Raw genomic sequence first — 19,408 nt, 5'->3', positions numbered from 1 at the left:
ACCAAAGCTTAAAATATAAATGTAATCCATTTATTGTCTTGGAAGACTACACAAAGGGTAATTATTAAATAAAAAAAAGTAAAAAAAAAAAGGTAGCTACTTATTGTTCTTTTGATGGATTAACCAAGGTTTTTTTTTTTAAATTCATGCATCACTGAAATTGCTCAGTTTATGACAAATGAATTCCCTACAATGACTGCACTCATTTAAAACAAACACTTTTTGTTGGTTTACAGTGGATGTTTATTTTCTTAAAACCATTTCTGACATTTCTTTTCACGTTCTTCTTGTTATGTGACCCTGAGTTTTGGCACTCAAATCACTAAAACTGCCAATCTCTGTGTGAGAGGATGTGAAACGCGTGAATGAAAGCATTAAATCAAGTCAGTGAATAAAATTACATTTCTTAACTATGCCCTAAATCAACAGCAATATATTACGTAAAGATGACGCCACCAGGACATGTAACAGGATCATATGAAACAATGAAATTACAGACAATAAAAAATAAATTATTAAAAGCACTGTTACTAAAAATATTTACACATAAAAAATAAAACCTTCAAATAAATGCATTGCTTTGGACACCTGTACTCTCACACAGTTTCCAGTAACAGTTTCAAGTAATATTTGCATCACAGTAGCCTGTACGTCCGCTGTTACACACTCCATGCTGTTCACACTCGTGCCATTAATATTAACCAAAACCTTACAGTACCACCAATGTGCATTCAGACAACTCCACAAAAAATAATCTGTTGCATTTAGATGCTCAAATATGGCACAAATGATGTCAATAAATAAACAGTGCTGATATAAACACAATGTCTGACATGCAAATACGAACACATGACGTATGAACTTAAAAAAAACAGTGCAGGATTTTGGCCGAGGCGGACAGATATAAATAGTGTGACAAAATATGTCTCAGTACCTCTCTATGACTAACACTGCACAACCACTCAAACTGTTTAATTCTTCGTCTTAATACTGTGAAGATTCAGGCCGGGCAGGTGTAGAGGAGCAGCCACACTGCACAGGATGACCGTCTGGCACTTCTCATGTCTTCAGGGTGGGTCGTGCTGCTTTCCCCTCTCATACCGGATCAGCCCTGCTGTCTGGCCTTCTCTGAGGGACCTGGACAGACACGATCTGTAGGGGGAGAGTACGTAGAGCGGAGCAGAGAAGACACGTCTCTTCTGTGGCTCTGTATGCAGATGGGCTGGTAAAGCAATCTCACACCTCCTCCAGGTCTCTCTGTCTGTCTGTGTCTCCTTCTACGGGAGAAAGAAGTTGATCCTCTGAGGTATGGACTTGCATCCCTGGGCTGAGAACAGTCGTTCCTCTTTGGGGACATACAGCATCGCCTTGGCAACCTCATCCAGCGTAGCTTCATCTGTCTCCAGACCTCGCGCTGCGTAGGCGTCCCGTGCACAGAGCTTGACATGGCGGTACTCCAGAGGCAGGAACGGCACAAAGAAGTCGATCAAGTGGCCAGACATCAGTTCACTCTGAGCAAACCCACCTACAACAGAGAACCATGCAAAGAAATTGCTTAGGAATCCCCAAACACAGTTAAAGCTCCACAAATCAATGCCTTATAATAAGATAGAAAAGACTCACTTTAATGTAAGAGGGCTGCTTATATCACGGATACAGCCAAGAATCAATACTGCAATCTGCAGCGCTATGCTCGCAGCTTTCAGCTAATTATCTTTATCAATTTCAACAGTAGAGTAACTTTAACCCTCACACACCACCACACATGTAAAAAGAAGTTTGCAGCTCACTCAGTAACACAAGATTTGTTCACTTCCTGTCCATGTTGAAATGGCAGAGAGCAGAAGTAAACATATAAGCCACTGCTGAACAGAGCTGAACATCTGGTGAGCAGCTGAGAAATGTAAAGCGAGCACTGCAGCATACCATGAGACTCCATAGTTTCAGCTCGTAGCCGATGCTCCAAGTCTTCCATACCGATGTCCTCTCGATTTTGACCCGAGTGCCAGAAGTCCAGCGCTACGTCGTTGATTGTTGCCCCACCAATGTTACTGTAGAGACAACAGGCATGTCAGAAACATGATGTGGAATCTCTGTAGGTGTTTACACTGACTGCATCGTTTCAGCGATCACAGATTAGGGTTGGCAAATAATGACATAATAATAATGGCAACTTCTTTTTGCATACTGTCTTTAAAGGTCCCATATTGTAAAACGTGAGATTTCCATGTCTTTTTAAATATAAAGCAGCAATAGGTGCTACATAAATGTGTGAACGCAAGTATGTCCAAGGCCAGGTCAAATGACTGCCTACTCAGCTGACGTCCTTGCTCATCTGATGCTCCATTAGATTAAAAAAAACTTCTGTTGGTGCAGTTGCACAGTGTAGAGCTGAAGGACCGTCTCTGGAGCCTCTCTACTCCCGGTGAACAGCTAGTTTAATGTCTGCTCAGTTAGCACAAGCTAACACAACAGCAGCAGCTATTAAACGGTCCCAAACTCACACTGACAGTAAATGACTCGACTCAAAAAAAACAAACCTATTGATAACCGTTACGTAACTGTGATGCTAAAAGTTAGCCCTGTCACTGTGTGTGTGTGCAACTGGGCAGATTGGACTCCAGTACAGAGGTCACTCTCTCTCAGCAGCAGTAAATTTCACTGCACTGGTGCACCTCTTAACACGTGACAGCTTTGGTTGGGAAAATTATTTATAAGGGTGTAATGAATATGACAGCAGCTGCAACCATGCAATCTTCAGCGTACAAAACAAACAACAATGTCGGCCTACAGAACAAAAGCCACAGTCGTTTTCCTACTTGACAAATAATTGCTTGAATGGACAGTAAAGTTCACAATATGGCTTTATTTAAGCCTGAGTGACCTTCATCAGGTCTCTGTCTTGTCAATCTCCCTTGACTTGTTTGTGTCTGTATGGGCCATGACGTGCGGGTTGACGTTAACGCAACTGTCAGCAGGTATAAACAGGCTTTTTGTGTATCCAGTTGGAATGTTTTGCAGTGTATGAATGACATCAGCTGACAGGAAGAAAACATGGACTCCAGCTGTTGCCTACCAATGTGATTCCATCTATGAAGATAAAAACTGCTGCTACAGTGTCGTTACAGTCATTCTTCTGGCTACAATGACGGTGCAGTGACACCGAGAGCGCAGATGTTAATACTGAGTAAGACTGAGATATACGGAAAAAACTCCTGAGCCATGTAGAGCTTCCCAACTTAATATAATGGCATTGCATCATTGCTGGGCATATTCTTATCTGCTCCTGCCATTATTCAACATGCACTCTGCGTGTATGTGCGTACATTAACACACATCGTGGACTATGATCTCTGTACACTACACGTATTTGGTATAGTGTGAAGATGATCAGATGACTAATCAGAGCAGACTGGGCTTTTTGAGAGGAGTGCACAGACACGGTGAAAAATTTGTGTTTTTTGAACATTAAATCATGTGAACACGTTCAAATAGAAACTAAAATAAAAGTATGAGCATCTCTCGTGTGTCATATGGATTACTGTTAATTTATTATGCTGCTCTGTTCTGTACGACATCTATTGCACGTCTGTCCGTCATGGAAGAGGGATCCCTCCTCAGTTGCTCTTCCTGAGGTTTCTACCGTTTTTTCCCCCCGTTAAAAGGGTTTTTTTGGGGAGTTTTTCCTTATCCGCTGTGAGGATCCAGAGGACAGAGGGATGTTGTATGCTGTAAAGCCCTGTGAGGCAAATTGTGATTTGTGATATTGGGCTTTATAAATAAAATTGATTTATTGAATTGATTGAAAATGGGTATAATATGGGACCTTTAACACATTAACTTCATAGTTAAATGATGATACTCAGTTACTGTAACCTGAGATCTCTACAAATTAGAAAATGTCCTTTGAAAATATAGTTTAATAAATAATAAAAATTCTCCATGATTATTTAAGTTGTTTTTTTTTTTTTCAAATTACTATAGTATTTCTGTGATCCCAGGCCTCTCCTTCATGATATCACCACACCATAACAGTGCAGTAACAAAAAAGGTTTCTATATTTGACTGAACAGATGATCCGTCAGCAGAAATTGGACATGAGTAACTGAAAACATGAAAAATCCATAAAGATGTCTAATGGAGACACAGGGAGGAACATCCCTTATCACAGATAAGCTGACAGAAAACCTGGGACAGAGGTGCAATACATTCTGAGTCTCTGACCGGGCTTTAATAGACAGGCCTGACATATCAACCAACCTGAGGAAGAGAAAGATGGCTCTGCGGTAGCTGACGCCATCTACGTTGTCATAGTGATCCATGTAGGGTTTGATGGCGTCGATGAGGCCTGGGTGAAGCTTCTCAGCCTCGTCGAAGATGAAGAGAGTCTGAGGGCAGCGCAACACCATGTCCCGGATCGCCTCTCTCAGCTGGCCCTGGAGACAGAGAGGTGTCGACATCACTAAAACTTGTAGATCTCCAGAAGAATAAGTAGATAAAATGTATTTTTTACTCGGTTCAGGTTTTGAGTGTGACACAAGTTAGAGTTTATGTGAAAGTAAATAATCAAATTTAGGTGAAATCTGAGTTTCAGGCTTTATAAATATTATATTCATTAAATTTCTGTAACCGCTTATCCTGTTGAGAGTCGTGGGGGCGCTGGAGCCTATCCCAGCCGACACTGGGTGAGAGGCAGGGTACACCCTGGACAGGTCACTACAGGGCTGACACATAGAGACAGACAGCCATTCATGCTCATATTCACACCTACAGGTAATTTAGAGTCACCAATTAACCTGCATGTCTTTGCAGAAAACCCACGTTGACACAGGGAGAACATGCAAACTCTGCACAGAAGGGCTCCCCCACCTGGGTTCGAACCAGAAACCCTCTTGCTGTGAGGCAACAGTGCTAACCACTGCAACATTGTGCCTAAGATATTAATGTAAGTTATAGCCGCAATAGTAGCTAGAACACCTTACATTAACATTACAATAAAACATAATAGGATTCGCAGGATTCTCACGGTCATGGGAAACCTGGGAAAGTTGTGGATTTTCACTTTCCCAGGCCTTGGAAAGTCATGGAATTAGGAAGATTCTTAAAGGTTTTGGAGAAGTCATGGAATTTTGTTGTGTTCTGGCCCTGTGTCCACATAGCACCTTTTTCTGAGCGCCAGAAGAAGGCCAGCGTCTTTTTTCAATTGTTCCCAATGAGAAGAGAACACCTGCTGCCTAGCAAAAAGGAGCTGCGCCAAGCGTCTTTTTTTCCGGCCGCTCCTCCTTTTTTGTGCGGCCGCTCCGAGCGCTTTGAGTTGAAAATCTCTGAACTTTTCAGAAGGGCGCTGGTGTCGTCACCGACACTTTTTCCAGGCAACCAATCATATCGCGGAACTCGTCACCCTGGTAACCAGAAAAAAATGGAGGAGAAGCTGGTGCTGGCCGTTTCCGTCTATCCGGAGTTGTATGACATGTCACACAGACATTACCCTAACAGAGACTATATATATAATAGTAGCTTAGTTAATTATTTTTCCAGCAATAGGCCTATATAAATTGAGAGATTTTACAGCAACACACATGTAATCAATTCTAACCCAGACAGTGGTGGCAAAATTACTAAGTATACATTAATACAAATCCTACTAATAAAACATGATGATGACTTCACCAGCTGTAGCATTAAAAGATTAACACAGTATATGTTATCATACGGAAGACGAGAACGTCCATGTATTTTTTTGTGTATATGCACTGTTATCTCGTGATAACGACTTATTATTTCGTTACATCGCCGGGGCGATTATTTCCCCATTCATTGCCTCAAGGAGGGACAGGCAGGGAGAGAGCTGCTCGCGAGGGCTGCTCTCTCCCTGCCGGCTGAGGGACTGTTTGCGCTTTTACGCACGGGTCGGTGGTGAAGTGGCGCACATGACTCGTGCTACGGACGGACGGACAGACAACCACGTATCTAAAACAGGTAATACATCTGGCTACATCTTTCCCACATCAAAGATCCGTGATCACCTACACCCGCGTGCGTAAAAGCGCACACAATTCCGTGTCCTCTCACCGCGGATGCTGTGATTTGATGGCCCGGTACTCATTGTAGCCCACTCTTATAAGACCCAGTAATAATAATAATAATAATAATAATAATAATAATAAGCTACTGTGGACCCATATGCCATGCCTTTTAATTAAATTACCAGAGGAGTTCGCTGAAAAGCAGGTAATGTCAGCCTGAATTACTCGCGTGCGTCCCCGGTGAAAATCGGCGTGCTCGGCGGCTAACCTAAAATAGGCCTGGAACCGGTCTCCATCTAACCGCAGCTCTTGGACGAGGCGATGGTATTCACCGTATTGATGCCTCCAACGGTTAGTGTCATGCACCCACATCCTCCTTGCTCTACATGTACGTCTGTCAGATTGAGCAGTGTCAGCAGGGACATCACTATTAAACTCATCCAAACATAATATGAGCGCAAGCATCTTCCGGTTGGTGCTCATCTTGAAAGAAATGTCAAACTATAGATAAAAAACAAAGAGGCGATGCTGCAAAACTGCGCGGCTACAGGAATTGTCAAGATATTGTTGTCATAGAAATGAAAAGCCTCGTGAGCGGTTTTTTTGGGCGCACAGACGCTTCATCCCAGCGCTCCGCGGCGCCCTACCAGCGCCTTTCTGCCAGAAAAGGCACTAGGTGGTACGTGCCTCGAACACCTCTAACAGGAGGCGCCCAGGAGGCATGCGCTAACCACCTCAACTGACCCCTTTCGACAAAAAGGAGCAGTGACTCTACTACGAGCTCCCTCCAGATGTACGACCTCCTTACCCTATCTCTAAGGCTGAGCCCAGCCACCCCACGGAGGAAACTTATTTCTGCCGCTTGTGCCTGCGATCTCATTCTTTCAGTCACCACTCAGAGCTCATGACCATAGGTGAGGGTTGGGACTTAGATCGGCCAGTAAATCAAACGCGTCGCTGGTCCGGTCCGGCGCAGCACCTGCATCACTGCAGAAGCTGCACCAAACCGCCAATCCATCTCACGCTGCATTCTACACTCACTCGTGAACAAGACCCCAAGATACCTGAACTCCCCTGCAGGAGGCAGTAACACTCTCACAACTAAGAGAGGGCCATCTACTGGTTTCAAGCAGAGAACCACGGCCTCAGATTTGGAGGTGCCCCACTGTCACTTTCAAATTGTAAAGCATTTTTGAGGTGGAACAAAGCTTGTGTTATTCATTGAGAATCATCATGGAAGTTTTACTATGGGACCTTGAAATGTCCTGGAAAAAAATTAAATATTTGTGTTAGGGGGTCAGCATGTCCACATATACAAATTTTGATAGTATCAGAGTTTAAAGGTTACCCTGCACACTGGTTACTCTGAGTACTATCACCTGTTAAATCTGGACTCAACTGTGCAATAACACTGTCAACATCATTTTGAAATCTTAAGCAGTGATTGTGTAAAAACGTGTATAAACATGACTACGCTGGCATCTTTGATCTGGTTGGACAAATGCTGGGTTCGAAAAGGCCAAGAATATCAGTGCCTGTAGTACCGATGTTTGATCTGGAGCATCTGTCCAGACTATTATCATTCATACACTGAATTGCAACACACAGACCAAACATCTGACACAGCAGATAAGGTTCCTGAGTACACTGCCAGCAAATGTCTGGCAAAGGACATCACACTCTGTGCCAGGAGGGCTCCGGATATCTCACCTTGTACGTGTCCACCAGTCTGGCGTGCGGGAAGTGAAACGGGGCGATGAACAGTCGGACACACTCGCTCTTCACCCCGTCACGATACAGGTTATCTGCAATGATCCGGGCCACAAAGTTCTTGCCAGTGCCTGACCAGCCATGGAAGGAGAGCGTCAGCGGCTTGTTGGACTCCGGGTTGTTGATAAAACCCTGGATGGCTTTGAGAACCACAGACTGAGCCAGGTGCTGCCCGTGGAGCTTCGTCTGGAGGTCCTTCGAAAGACCTGCACATCAGAATAAGATTTAATAAGAAGAACAAGATTTACTATCAAGGTTTTCATTTACAAGGAATTAACTTTTGTCTTTGATGCATATATTAAACATACAATAAACATGATACAACAAAATTAAAATAAAGACAAAGTACTGTGACAGTCAAGAACATAAATATAGAATAAAAACACTACAATAAAAGATACTTTAAAAATACTATAGCATAAATATGTACAATACAGCTGTTCTGAACAAGCTGTTCAAAAATATTATCAGCAGATGTGCAAAAGATCACACTATACCAAATACGTGCAGTGTACAGAGATCATAGTCCACGATGTGTGTTAATGTACGCACGTACACGTAGAGTGCATATTGAATAATGGCAGGAGAGGATAAGAATATGCCCAGCGATGATGCAATGCCAGTATATTAAATTGGGAAGCTCCACATGGCTCAGGAGTTATTCCATATATCTCAGTCTTACTCAGTATTAACATCCCTTAGCATGTTACTACAGTCCATCACAGATGCTCAATGGTGTTCACACTATTAGGTTTTAACTGAAGTCCCTGATGCGCAGAAATTTGTGACAATATTAAAAGTTAAAGGGCTATGAAGGCAAGCAACGTAAATATTTAACTCCGCAGCTAAAAAACAGCTGATAAATGAAGGTAAACATGCTGACCTCCGATCGGTGCAATTACAACAGAACCCATAAAGAACACAGCACTCTGAATCCCTTTCTGAGGGGCGTCTCAGGTAACATTTATTTGGATAGTCTGCTGACAGATAGGGCATAGGATATTTGTAACATTTTAACAGCTGTTTGAGTTGAGGTTTAACTGTTTTGTTTTATTCTGTAGATGTTAAACAGATTATCTATAGAGTGTCACAATTCATGGACGTACTGACATTCTCAGGATAACTCAGCTGAACTTGAAGTATTCACTTTGCAGCTGTAAACTGTCACACATTAACACTTACAGACAAAACAAAACAGCTGAATTGTTGAATCTCAAACAACAGGCTGCTGAGATGTTACATACTCCATGAAACCAGGGCTGCCCAATGTGGGGCCCCTGGACCAAAGTTGGCCCGCAATAAGGTTTGATTTGGTTTTTATCATAATATAAATTGCTGTTTATGCCTTTTTCTTGAGAGGCAGACAATGCGAGTTAAATTTGTGGGATCCCTTATTATTGATTAGTCAGTCAGATCAGTTTGAATACACTGAGGCAGGAAAAAAATGAAGAGACAGTGGCAAATGGACAAAAGGCATTTCGGCTGACGGAACGAGGGATCCTAGAACTATTTTGCATCTTAACAATACAATACAATAAATAAAATACAACACAACAGGTGTTAACTTTTAAGCTGTGGTCCATCATTAAGTTTCAGTTAAGGTATCCAAGCAAATAAGTTAGATCACCCCTGCTATTAAATATCTGTAGGTGGACAATCCAAATACAGTGTAAAATGTTCCTCCTCCATCATTTTGTTCTTCTCAAACATAATTTGAGTTATCCAGTGTTAGAAAACCATAGTAGAAAACCTAAATTACACATCTCACTTCCTGTAAAGTATCATCAAAATAAAAGACCTAATCCATGGTTGCAACTTACTTTATGGACATGGCATGTACTCACATTATAAAGATCATTTATTGTAAATATTTATTGCCATTGAAAGCAAATCTGCTGTCTGTCTTGTGTAAGCAGCCCATGTGAATCAAGACAATGAAAGTAACTTTGTTTCAGAAGCTGGGTGTGATTGATCACAGATAATAATCTATGACTCAAATAAACAGGCCGACCACAAACAGTAAAGAGTAGTCCAATTCTTTTTATGATATCTGATACAGATTGCAACACAACACACGATGTTGTTATAAAATCATATAAGGAAGTAAACAATGTGAATTACAGTACAGTATGGCCTGAGACAGGATATTGCTGGCACATGATGGGACTGTCCCAACACATGCACTGGGCCATATAAGCAGACAGTTTGAGTTACCTGTGATGTTGTTGGTTATCCTGCAGTCTCCAGATTCACAGCACTGGCCCAGGCTACAGTACCACTGATGCAGCAGGCTGATGTAGTCCTGGGGAAAACCTGCCCAGAGGTCCCTGGTAGGAACTGATCACATCAACAACAGAACGACTCAATAATATATCAATACTGTAAGTCACGATGATCAGCTGTGCCTAATATGAGCTGTAATGTAACATACATACTGGTGAATCTGACAGGCATTACATAATAGCATGTGATAGGCTAGCTTTCATTACATAAAATCATTTCTTACCTTGCTGTGTGGCATCGTCTTGGTGGGGCTGACACTCCCCCTCCCATATGTTGCAATAAATATAATTAAAATAGTAGGTGGACACATTGGAGATGCTGTCGAACTGGAAGAAGTCTGCCTCTGTGGACAGAGCCCAGAGCACAGGCAGCAACCACCGCACGAACATCGGTGAAGAGGCAGGTGCGAGGCGGCCGAAAAGAGACTGAACACCGTGCCCCGGGTCTCCTCTCCACGTTTATTCAAACCAGTCTGATTACTGGTGGCCTGCTCCGTGTGGGATATTTACCCCTCTTCCCCATTGTAGCGAAGGAGGAGCTCGTTTTTCAACACAGCGTGAACTGCGCATGCGCTCACTAACTCCGCCCGTTGTCAAGAGAATCTCGGTTTCCTGTCTCCAGGGATTAATTAAACTGCATGTCACTAATTATAACATTGGTTCATAATATTTCAAAACATGTTTAGCACTGTAACAGCCCATAAAAGCCAGTGAGGATTAGAATACACCGGGGATTACGTTTTTCTGTAGGCTGTTGCGGACGTTAGCGTCACCCTGGTTGCCTTGTCAAAAAGCCAGTGGGATTTTTCCATTAGAGTTTGAATCACTACCGAAAATAAGCTGTGGCAAACAAACGTTTCAGACTTGTTAGACATCTTAATATTCACAAATGAACACCGCTTTCAAGATAACTGAAGCCTAAATGCAAACGCCAGAAGCAAAAGCTAACGTTATGCTTTAAACGAACTACACAACGGTCGCAAGACCTGATGTCACCACAATCACTGTAAAGCTGTGTTCCGCGCGGCTCGGGGTGATGACGTTTTGAAGTCTCGTTTAGCTAGTCTTAAGTAACCGTTTGAGGACACTAACAAGCTTTTAAATTCACGGTTGGGGGATTTTTCGACATTGTCTAGAACATAACGTTTATGCATCTTAAGCTTTTGTTAGTGGCATCTAACCAAAAACCATATTTTAAAAAAAGTTGACTTGAAGACGAGGAAACGATCAATGGTCAAATTTAAACAATTCCTGTGGCACTATGCCTCATTTATGCCATAGCAGCCACTTTATCCAAGTTATTCGTCCACCTAGTTTACCAACGTCAGCTTAGAGCACACCGGAAGTAGCAAACAGCATTTTTATTGGTACATTGTGCTTTTCTGTTTTAAATAATAGACAAAGCAAGGTACAGAATTTATTTTGTGTTTATTGCCACAATTTTGCAAAAGCACTTCAAGTTCTTGATATTCATGATAATACATTCACATTTCTACCACACACACACACACGGGGCTACCCCCGTTAAACATTCACACATACTGATGGCACACCCATTAAGAGCAGTTTGGGGCCCTGTCTTGCTCAAGGATGTTTCAACACAGACTGGATGCCACAGCTGCTGGGTGGCTTGATCATGAGGGCGAAAGGGCTTCACAGCTGCACTCCTGAGTGGAACAAACAGACTTCTAATTAAAACAAAACAAGGAAAATGGATAACAAAACTTGTTTTATGACCAAACAGCCTCAGAAAAAAATGGAACGGTAAGGAGTATAATCAAGAGCAATCATTTGGCAGAATCTTTTCATCACAGGTAGAGTGGTCAACATGGGTATTTATAAAAAGGCTAGCTGAAGGACTTGAGATGCTTACCAAGGTCAGACTGGCAGATGCAGCTCCTTCCTGGAGATGAGGACACAAAAAACCTTATTACAAGTGAGTGACTGGTTGATAAAACATTCAGTATACTGGGTTGCTCAGTAACAGATGAGGTCCACATTAAACTTCAGGTCAGACATTTGTTAAGACATCACTGAACCCATGGTGTCATTTAGCATCTTGAGTGAGGATCTGCATTCTCACCTCAGATTGTCTTTGCTGTTGAATCCAGCCTCCAGCATCATCATAGCCTGAAGAAAGATTAGCCTAAGTTTAATATGCACACCAAACATTAGGATGAGTATTTACAGACTGACCAGGTCAGCTAGAGCTAATAAAACAGACTCCATGGTTTACAGTCAGTTGTTACTTTGTCATCACACAGGCCAGTCTACAGGGATCACAAGGGGTTTACTGTGAGAGCAACCATGATCCAGTTAGTGTACATGTGGAGCACTCAGACCCAGATGAGGCAGAGTTCAGGGGAACATTGCCATGAATGTAAACCAATTTTGGTACAGGAAAACTAAAAATTCCATCTTGTGGTGATCAGAAGTTCCCAAGCATCTTAGCCATCTTTGAGTTTAAGAGTGAAACAAGTAAATTTAACGAGATGCCAACACTGGTCATTTGGGTCTGTTGTGCTTTTGCTCACTTTGCATACTCACCATGCTTGTGTGTGACCTCTTGTTCACACATCTGTCCCAATCCCACTTGATCTGCAAGTAGAGAATTTGTTGTGAATTAATGCAATTTAAAAGCACATTTCTTTATCTACAAACAATCCAGATCAGACAAATTGACTCACTTCCTCAACTGGATCAGAGACCTGATTCAAATTCATCACATCTGAATGATTTTAGCTACATTGTGCCAAACTTTGTGCCATGATACTTACCAATGCAAGGCTGTAGATTCGCCAAGGTTTTTCATGTCTGGATGGGATGAGAAGAGTTCTGTTATTACTGTGTTCTGAACACTTGTGGGCTTTAAGACAATTGTAATGGATACATCAGCTAGGAGCGAAAGACAATAGATAATCGTCACTGTTCAGTCTGCTGAACTATGCACTCATCATTGTATCCATCATTTCAGATTCTTATACTTCAGTCTTTAAATCTCACCTTCACTTTGTCTTTAGCTCCGCCATGTTCTTGCTGCTGAAAAATGGGGAAAAAAAGTATTTAGAAAACACAGAAATCAAGGAGCCTCACTGATCATTGAGGCTGACACATCAGCTAGGAGCGAAAGACAATAGATAATCTTCATGTTAAATCTGCTGAACTATGCAATCATCATTGTATCCAGCATCATTAAAGATTCTTATTCTTAGCACTTTAATCTCACCGATTCTGTGTCTTCAGCCCTGCCATGTTCTTATTCCTGAAAATGAGAAAAATATTTAGGAACCAACCCAGAAATCAAGTAGCCTCAGTGGTCATTGAGGCCGATACATCAGCTAGGAGCGAAAGACAATACATAATCTTCACTGTACAATCTGCTGAACTATGCACTCATCATTGTATCAAAGCAATGTAATTTATAAAAAGGCTTACTCTAATAAAATAAAAAATTGAACTCACCTGTAACTGCTCTGAGAAGATGAACGCAAGATCCAAGAACACCAGGACCATCTGCAAGTCAATTGCCAGAAATTAGTAAAATCCCACATTTAAAACATGCAGGCATTTCTTAATCTGCACTGCATCAGTATAAAGTCCTCTTTCACTCTTATTCAGAGAGATTCCCAATGTTTTTTTAAACAAGATCATCATTGACAGTTTGTGTTAGGAGAATGCTCCGAGAGATAATTTGGCCCATTACCTGTCCTGGATGTCACCGAATGGTCAAGTCAACCAACTAAAGCACACCTGCAGAAACAAGACAAAATGAGCAAACACAACAAACTTAAGCTTGTACACATAAAGTTGTCTGTGCCTCAGATAATTCAACTGGTGGGTTGAAATGATCGTCATCCATATTGTCGAGAGTAGCAAATAAAGGTCATCATAGCAGCACAGGGAGGATGTACAGGAGGGAGATGGACTGATGCTTCTCTGGGTGTTGCCATGTTGTGGGTAAAGCCAAATGTTAGAAATCTGCAAGAACAGACTCAACTACTTGGCATTATCTATGCACCTCAGCCAAAGGAGCAGTCTTAGCCTAAATGCTCACCACATGAGTTTGTGATGTATAATAAAAGCACTACAGTTTTCATCATGTGTTACCAATTCATTAAGACTGTAAAACCTGTTAAACTAACCATGGACACCACAGAGAAGCAGGAATCCATCTTCACTGTCAGTTACATTAAACTGACACTTACCTTGTTTCTCCATCAGTTCAGATTTTCAGCTTCCAGCTTCATGTCTCCTGACTTTGTCGAGACCTGTGAAAACAGATCTTTCAGTACCATACTAGTCATGTTAAAAGCAAAAAGCATAGCTTGACTAGAAGTCTCAGTGTAAAATTTCTCAGAAATCACTTCTGTCCACTACTCTTACACTTAAAATCATCACTGACTTCCAGTTAAAAAGCAGAATTAATTCCTAAAACTAACTTACCGGTATAGTAGTTCATGTTGGTCAATGCTGATCATCATTTTGAGCCTAAAGAAACAAAAGCACTTTAATTAGACAAGTCCAACATGCTATTAATCTTTTGAAGTTTGTGAAATGGCACAACTAAATCAATCGTGCCATTGCTTTAACCTCAGTAATGCAGTTCTCAGAAATCACTTCTGTCCACTACTCTTATAATTAAGCATCATTAGTTACATGACGTTATTCACAAGTAATGCATTTATGGTTCCTTACCATCTGACGTCCACCTTCATTTTGCAGAGATCCTGTCGACAGGCCTGCAATCAGAAAAGGTAAAATGACATGTTTAGCTTTTAATACTATTGTTTAAAACAATGCAGCTTCTTTGCAGTATAGTCAAACTTTAAAAACTCATTAATTCCTGTAAAATAGTGCGCACACGGCAGTTAGTAGTACAGGAGCTGTGCAGCTAACAACTAGTTTTAAGCCTTGTCCCATGCAGTCAGAAATGTTGGCATTCTTCACATTGATTCAGATGTCCCTACCAACATTTATTTCATCATATAGTCATGGGAAAATGCTGCTGTAAGGTGAATTAAGTCATTCAAAGTGAAAGGATTAGCTCGCTGGCTAATTAGCATCTTGACACGCGCAACGGGGCACGTGGTAGAGGCCTGGCAGCTAACTATGCTAGCACTAACGGTTGTTCTCATTTTCATCTAGGAGACGTTAGCGAAAAATACAGCAAAGGTTCAGAAATATTAATAGCTATGTTGCATTTTAATGTCTGCTTTCACACCAAAAAACGTCTATAGTTGTATTACATCGAATTAGGAAGAATCAATGAGAGTCGTGAAATCATATTTACCTGCTGCGTGGCAGAAGAGTGAGGCCAAGCAGAGGGTGCGGAGCCTTTTTATTGAAGATGTCGCAGTGGCTGATGGGAGATTTTTTCAACGGTCAGCGCCCCTGCTGGACATTCGTGTCATCAGAAGAAAAAGGTAAAAAAAAAGAAAAAAAAGAAAAAAGAAAAAAAAAAAGGTTTAAAATATATTTTAAAAATTGAATTACGCGCGAAATAGTAAGTGATGGAAGAAGTATTTAAATCTTTACTCAACTAACAGTAAAAATACTACACTGTAAAAACGCAGCTACAAGTAAAAATCCTGCATTCAAAGTCCTACTTAGTAAACGGAGGCTACAAAAGTGTTAGCATTAGTCTCTTGTCATTTGTCTCAAATCTTAAAACGTAATGTTTTCAATGGCCTTTGGTTGTTTGTAGTGGTACTAATATTTTTATATTGTTCTTACCGGTGTTTTTGTTTTATATTTGTGTACATGTTATATTGCTATATATTTGTGTATCGTTCTTTAATTTGTGCAAGACTTTGGTCAACTGTGGTTGTTTTTAAATGTGCTATATACTAAACTTGATTTGATTTACTTAAGCACCAAGAGAAAATATTACACAGAATGGCCCATTTCAGATTCACTCAGATTATTATTATTATTATTATATTACATTTATTAATTCATCCGAATTTATAGGTGAATTTGAGTATTAATAATCTGAATTTGTAAAGTGACTAGAAACTAAAGTTATCAAACATATTAGTCAAGTAAAAAGTTCAGTATTTGCCTTCAAAATGTAGTGTAAGTATAAAGTAGTATACAATGGAAATACATAGTAAAATACAACTATGTCAAAGTTGTACTTTAGTGCAGTACATGAGTAAATGTACGTAGTTACATTTTACCACTGGAAACAGTAGTATTGACCTTGAAAAGAGTAGTTTGAGAAATAATAATGTTAACTCAAGGTCCACTTATTCACTTTATCTGGGGCTTTCAAACCCATCTGATCATCTTCCTCAGCTTTATCTCAGGTTGCAGAAGGAGGTTAACTTTATTAAACTTGCAAGGGGAATTTCAAAGAAGTAAGCACCAATATCAAAAACGTATTGTAATATATTCACTTGAGACTTAACGCAACAAAATGCTGAAGCTAATGTTACACATCAGATTTTCTGAGGATGTGTTATCCTGTTTTTGTATATGACATTACCAAGTTAACTCACAAAGGCTGGATCACCAAACAGGCAAGGTGAGCAACTGCTCGGAGGCCCCAAGACCCTGTGGGCCCCAGAAGCCCCAGGTTCATAGCCGGTCAACTGGTTTTGTGTAATTTAATTAACTACAGATTTGTTAATGTAATACATGAAGTAAAAAAGGCCCTGTGTTATGAGTTAACCTTCTGGCTATGTGTTGTACAGGTAACCAGTGTCAAAAACTGGTTTTAAGAATCCGTTTTTATTATGATGACATGGTGCATGTTCACAAATAAAAGTTCTGTTTAAGTGAATTATCATAAACTAATTGATACCAATTAGGGCTTTTCCAGCGTTTAGTAGCACTGGTTGGTTTCTGGATGAATAATGAAGCCGTCATGTTGTCTTTCCTCTCTGAACCTGTCACAAGGTTTTCAACAACGAGACTAATCCGAAATAACCATGACAAAATCTCTCAGGAATAAACTCATGGAGATTTAATATTATGCATCAATAAACAGGAAAATCTGATACAATCAATGGTTATGATCAAAATGAAATAAAAAATACATTTTGATTGCTCTCTATCAGGCGATACTGAGTGATACTGAAATGTATGGCAAGGCCTCGATTCAATATAATTTACAAAGACATAACATGGAGGAAAAAAAATTAAAAACTTCAAATTTAGCTTGGACACTGGATTTCATTTGGCTTCACTTAAACAGCATTTTGTATGCTTTTAGAGGAGGATTAAATTCAACACGATTTCCACTTGATCTGCATACAGCACCAGGAATATGTTTACCTTTATAGATTCCTTCACCAGATTCACTGATTTTAAGACTCAGAGGTCTTTTAATTTTCATTTAAATCAACCATATTCATACAGGTCAAAAATCTAGAGCATACGATAATCAAATCTTAAATGCTGACAGATATAACAAGGGACTGCTGTGAGAGATATTCTCGGGCATTTTCAGGTGAAAATTGTTTTTTATTTCTGTATTTCATCCAAGTATCATTGCATTTAGATCCAACCTATGTAGCTGTAAATAAGAGAATGAATGATGATTCAATAAAGCAGAGGTGTACAGGAGGATAGATATTGCCCTCTATGTGGTTGTTATCTCAAAAAACATTGGACAAAAAATATAAGTTTACAAGAAAACTGATCCGGAAGAACACAGTCTGGACTCATAGCAGCTCTAAGAAACAGCAGCAGCGTTTCAAAAGTCTACTCTGGTTCCTCGATTTTTACTCTCCTCTCCCTCTGACAACACGTGAACCGTGAGGGTGATCCACTCTGACATCTTTGGGTTTGGAGAGGACACAGGGACAAAAAGGGAGACTAAACGGACTCGGTCCTAGCCTTACATCATGAACCAGCGAACCAGAAAGACAAAAATATGTAAACAATCATTTGTTCATAAATGCCTTCAGGTAACATGGACACATTTTCAGAGGATTGTTTGATCTCTGTCCAGATGAAAGTCCCTTTAGCCTTATATCTAAACCTTTTTGGCATAATGGACACCCGAATTTGTCCTTTGACAGGCGATGTCAATGAGCTCTATATTGCATATATTCCACAAATCAGCGTGTTCAGATGCTATGGCTTAGGTAGGGCTTTGCTTCTGGGTAACACTTGAGACACAGAACAATGTGAAGGACCACATAGGCGGCAAAGTTAACTCGAAATGGGAACATAACACCAAAAGGGTAAATGGAATGATTCCTAAAGATGTAAAGCCATCAAGTTCATATCCTCAAATATTTTACACTATTGCCAGAAAGAAAAAAATAAACAAAAAGAGCATTGAAAATAAAAAAGAATATATATTTATATATCCATCATATGTATATCTATATATAAACAACAGTTACAACTAGTTGCAGGCAAGCGGAGAATTCCTCCCCCGCCCCTTTAAGATTCGTCCCTTCCACCGTTATAAGGCTGTCAGACTCTCGGAGGGGGCAGCAGCTTTCTTTCCTCAGTCACCAGATTCCCTGAGATGTAGAGCGCCGTTTTATTTGTCAAGGTTTATTTGATTTGAACACCATCGACCACACACACTTTTGCCCCCCCTTCCCAAAATACATCTGTGTAGGGAAACGAGTGGCTCGTCCTGTGGACCTGATGAGAGGTGTGGCCGTGAAGCTGATGGACAGAGCTGAGAGACGTGTCAACCCTCTGCGCTGCCAAGTCTTGTGTTGGCGGGTATCTGTGGCGGTGGAAGTGACATTGCCCAAATAAGGAGAGGAGCTTTACTAGTTTTCATGTTACATCTTAGATGCTTTTCCATTTGATTTCATTCATTTCCATATTGTTGTTTTACAGTCAAATGCAAAGCTGTGTACATATTCAATCATCAGTCATTCCAAGGCTTGGAAAAGAAGTGGTTTTGCAAAAGAGTTCTTATGAAGACTCTGTTGTGTCTGTGCATCTCTTTATGCATACGTATGGTGTGTGTTATCTGTGTGCGTAGTCTGCTCAGTGCCTCTGAGAGGCTAATCTCTTTAATAGAGGCTCGTCGTAGACCCAGCACTCCCCGTCCTCGTGGAATAGCTGCAGAAACACACAAACAATAATTATTACACTCAGATTTTTAAATGGATTGAAAACTAGAATTAGTGTCCTGCGGTTGTCTGCCTCCACCAACCAGTTAAATTGCGGTTTATAACTATGTCTGTCCAGACTCAAATGTGGCAATGACCGCAGACAATGCTTCAAATATGTTGCTGCAAAGAAGCTACACATTCTAAAACAAGGATGCTTCACACATATGCTCGCCCCAGCAGCACTGAGGATCTATACAATCAGCACAGTTTCACGGTTGTCACCAAAGATTAGTGTCAC

At 40.7% G+C, this 19,408-nt stretch overlaps 2 protein-coding genes, 1 long non-coding RNA gene and 8 other non-coding genes across 18 annotated transcripts in view; all 11 read right to left on the bottom strand.

The window, feature by feature from the left end:
• Positions 1-219: 219 nt before the first annotated feature.
• tor3a (torsin family 3, member A) lies at positions 220-11,160 on the bottom strand. Its single transcript, XM_049587656.1, has 6 exons — positions 10,303-11,160; positions 10,011-10,133; positions 7,737-8,002; positions 4,261-4,436; positions 1,927-2,051; positions 220-1,525 (listed from the first exon to the last, which is right to left on the bottom strand). The coding sequence occupies exons 1-6, from the start codon at positions 10,466-10,468 to the stop codon at positions 1,278-1,280; spliced, it is 1,104 nt and encodes a 367-aa protein (XP_049443613.1). The 5' UTR covers positions 10,469-11,160; the 3' UTR covers positions 220-1,277.
• A 336-nt stretch (positions 11,161-11,496) lies between these two features.
• LOC125895643 (uncharacterized) lies at positions 11,497-15,409 on the bottom strand. Of its 2 annotated transcripts, none has more exons than XR_007450192.1 (13): positions 15,369-15,409; positions 14,774-14,817; positions 14,522-14,566; positions 14,284-14,346; positions 13,782-13,828; positions 13,541-13,591; positions 13,305-13,340; positions 13,082-13,114; positions 12,856-12,892; positions 12,626-12,676; positions 12,162-12,208; positions 11,952-11,981; positions 11,497-11,745 (listed from the first exon to the last, which is right to left on the bottom strand). It is a non-coding gene; the product is annotated as an uncharacterized LOC125895643 (long non-coding RNA). The 2 variants fall into 2 exon arrangements; XR_007450191.1 differs by having other exon boundaries at positions 13,082-13,117; positions 15,369-15,399.
• LOC125896498 (small nucleolar RNA SNORD47) lies at positions 11,821-11,895 on the bottom strand. The gene has a single exon (XR_007450281.1). It is a non-coding gene; the product is annotated as a small nucleolar RNA SNORD47 (small nucleolar RNA).
• LOC125896491 (small nucleolar RNA snR60/Z15/Z230/Z193/J17) lies at positions 12,962-13,043 on the bottom strand. The gene has a single exon (XR_007450274.1). It is a non-coding gene; the product is annotated as a small nucleolar RNA snR60/Z15/Z230/Z193/J17 (small nucleolar RNA).
• LOC125896489 (small nucleolar RNA snR60/Z15/Z230/Z193/J17) lies at positions 13,184-13,264 on the bottom strand. Its single transcript, XR_007450272.1, has one exon. It is a non-coding gene; the product is annotated as a small nucleolar RNA snR60/Z15/Z230/Z193/J17 (small nucleolar RNA).
• LOC125896490 (small nucleolar RNA snR60/Z15/Z230/Z193/J17) lies at positions 13,405-13,486 on the bottom strand. The gene has a single exon (XR_007450273.1). It is a non-coding gene; the product is annotated as a small nucleolar RNA snR60/Z15/Z230/Z193/J17 (small nucleolar RNA).
• On the bottom strand, positions 13,658-13,740 carry LOC125896495 (small nucleolar RNA SNORD79). The gene has a single exon (XR_007450278.1). It is a non-coding gene; the product is annotated as a small nucleolar RNA SNORD79 (small nucleolar RNA).
• On the bottom strand, positions 14,413-14,481 carry LOC125896493 (small nucleolar RNA SNORD75). Its single transcript, XR_007450276.1, has one exon. It is a non-coding gene; the product is annotated as a small nucleolar RNA SNORD75 (small nucleolar RNA).
• Positions 14,666-14,732, bottom strand: LOC125896494 (small nucleolar RNA SNORD75). The gene has a single exon (XR_007450277.1). It is a non-coding gene; the product is annotated as a small nucleolar RNA SNORD75 (small nucleolar RNA).
• LOC125896488 (small nucleolar RNA SNORD74) lies at positions 14,994-15,074 on the bottom strand. The gene has a single exon (XR_007450271.1). It is a non-coding gene; the product is annotated as a small nucleolar RNA SNORD74 (small nucleolar RNA).
• A 1,614-nt stretch (positions 15,410-17,023) lies between the features above and the next one.
• Positions 17,024-19,408, bottom strand: part of osbpl9 (oxysterol binding protein-like 9) — a 46,282-nt gene continuing 43,897 nt past the window's right edge. For all 7 annotated transcript variants that reach the window (XM_049587217.1, XM_049587220.1, XM_049587219.1 and 4 more), the window contains one exon: positions 17,024-19,117. In XM_049587217.1, the coding sequence (XP_049443174.1) occupies positions 19,043-19,117 (75 nt within the window). In that variant the 3' untranslated portion in view covers positions 17,024-19,042. The remainder of the gene's footprint in view (positions 19,118-19,408) is intronic.

This window comes from Epinephelus fuscoguttatus, linkage group LG10 (genome assembly GCF_011397635.1).
Source record: "Epinephelus fuscoguttatus linkage group LG10, E.fuscoguttatus.final_Chr_v1".
NCBI classification, from domain to species: Eukaryota; Metazoa; Chordata; class Actinopteri; order Perciformes; family Serranidae; genus Epinephelus; species Epinephelus fuscoguttatus.
Note: the sequence above shows the minus strand (reverse complement) of the source record. Positions and strands in the feature narration are given on the sequence as shown.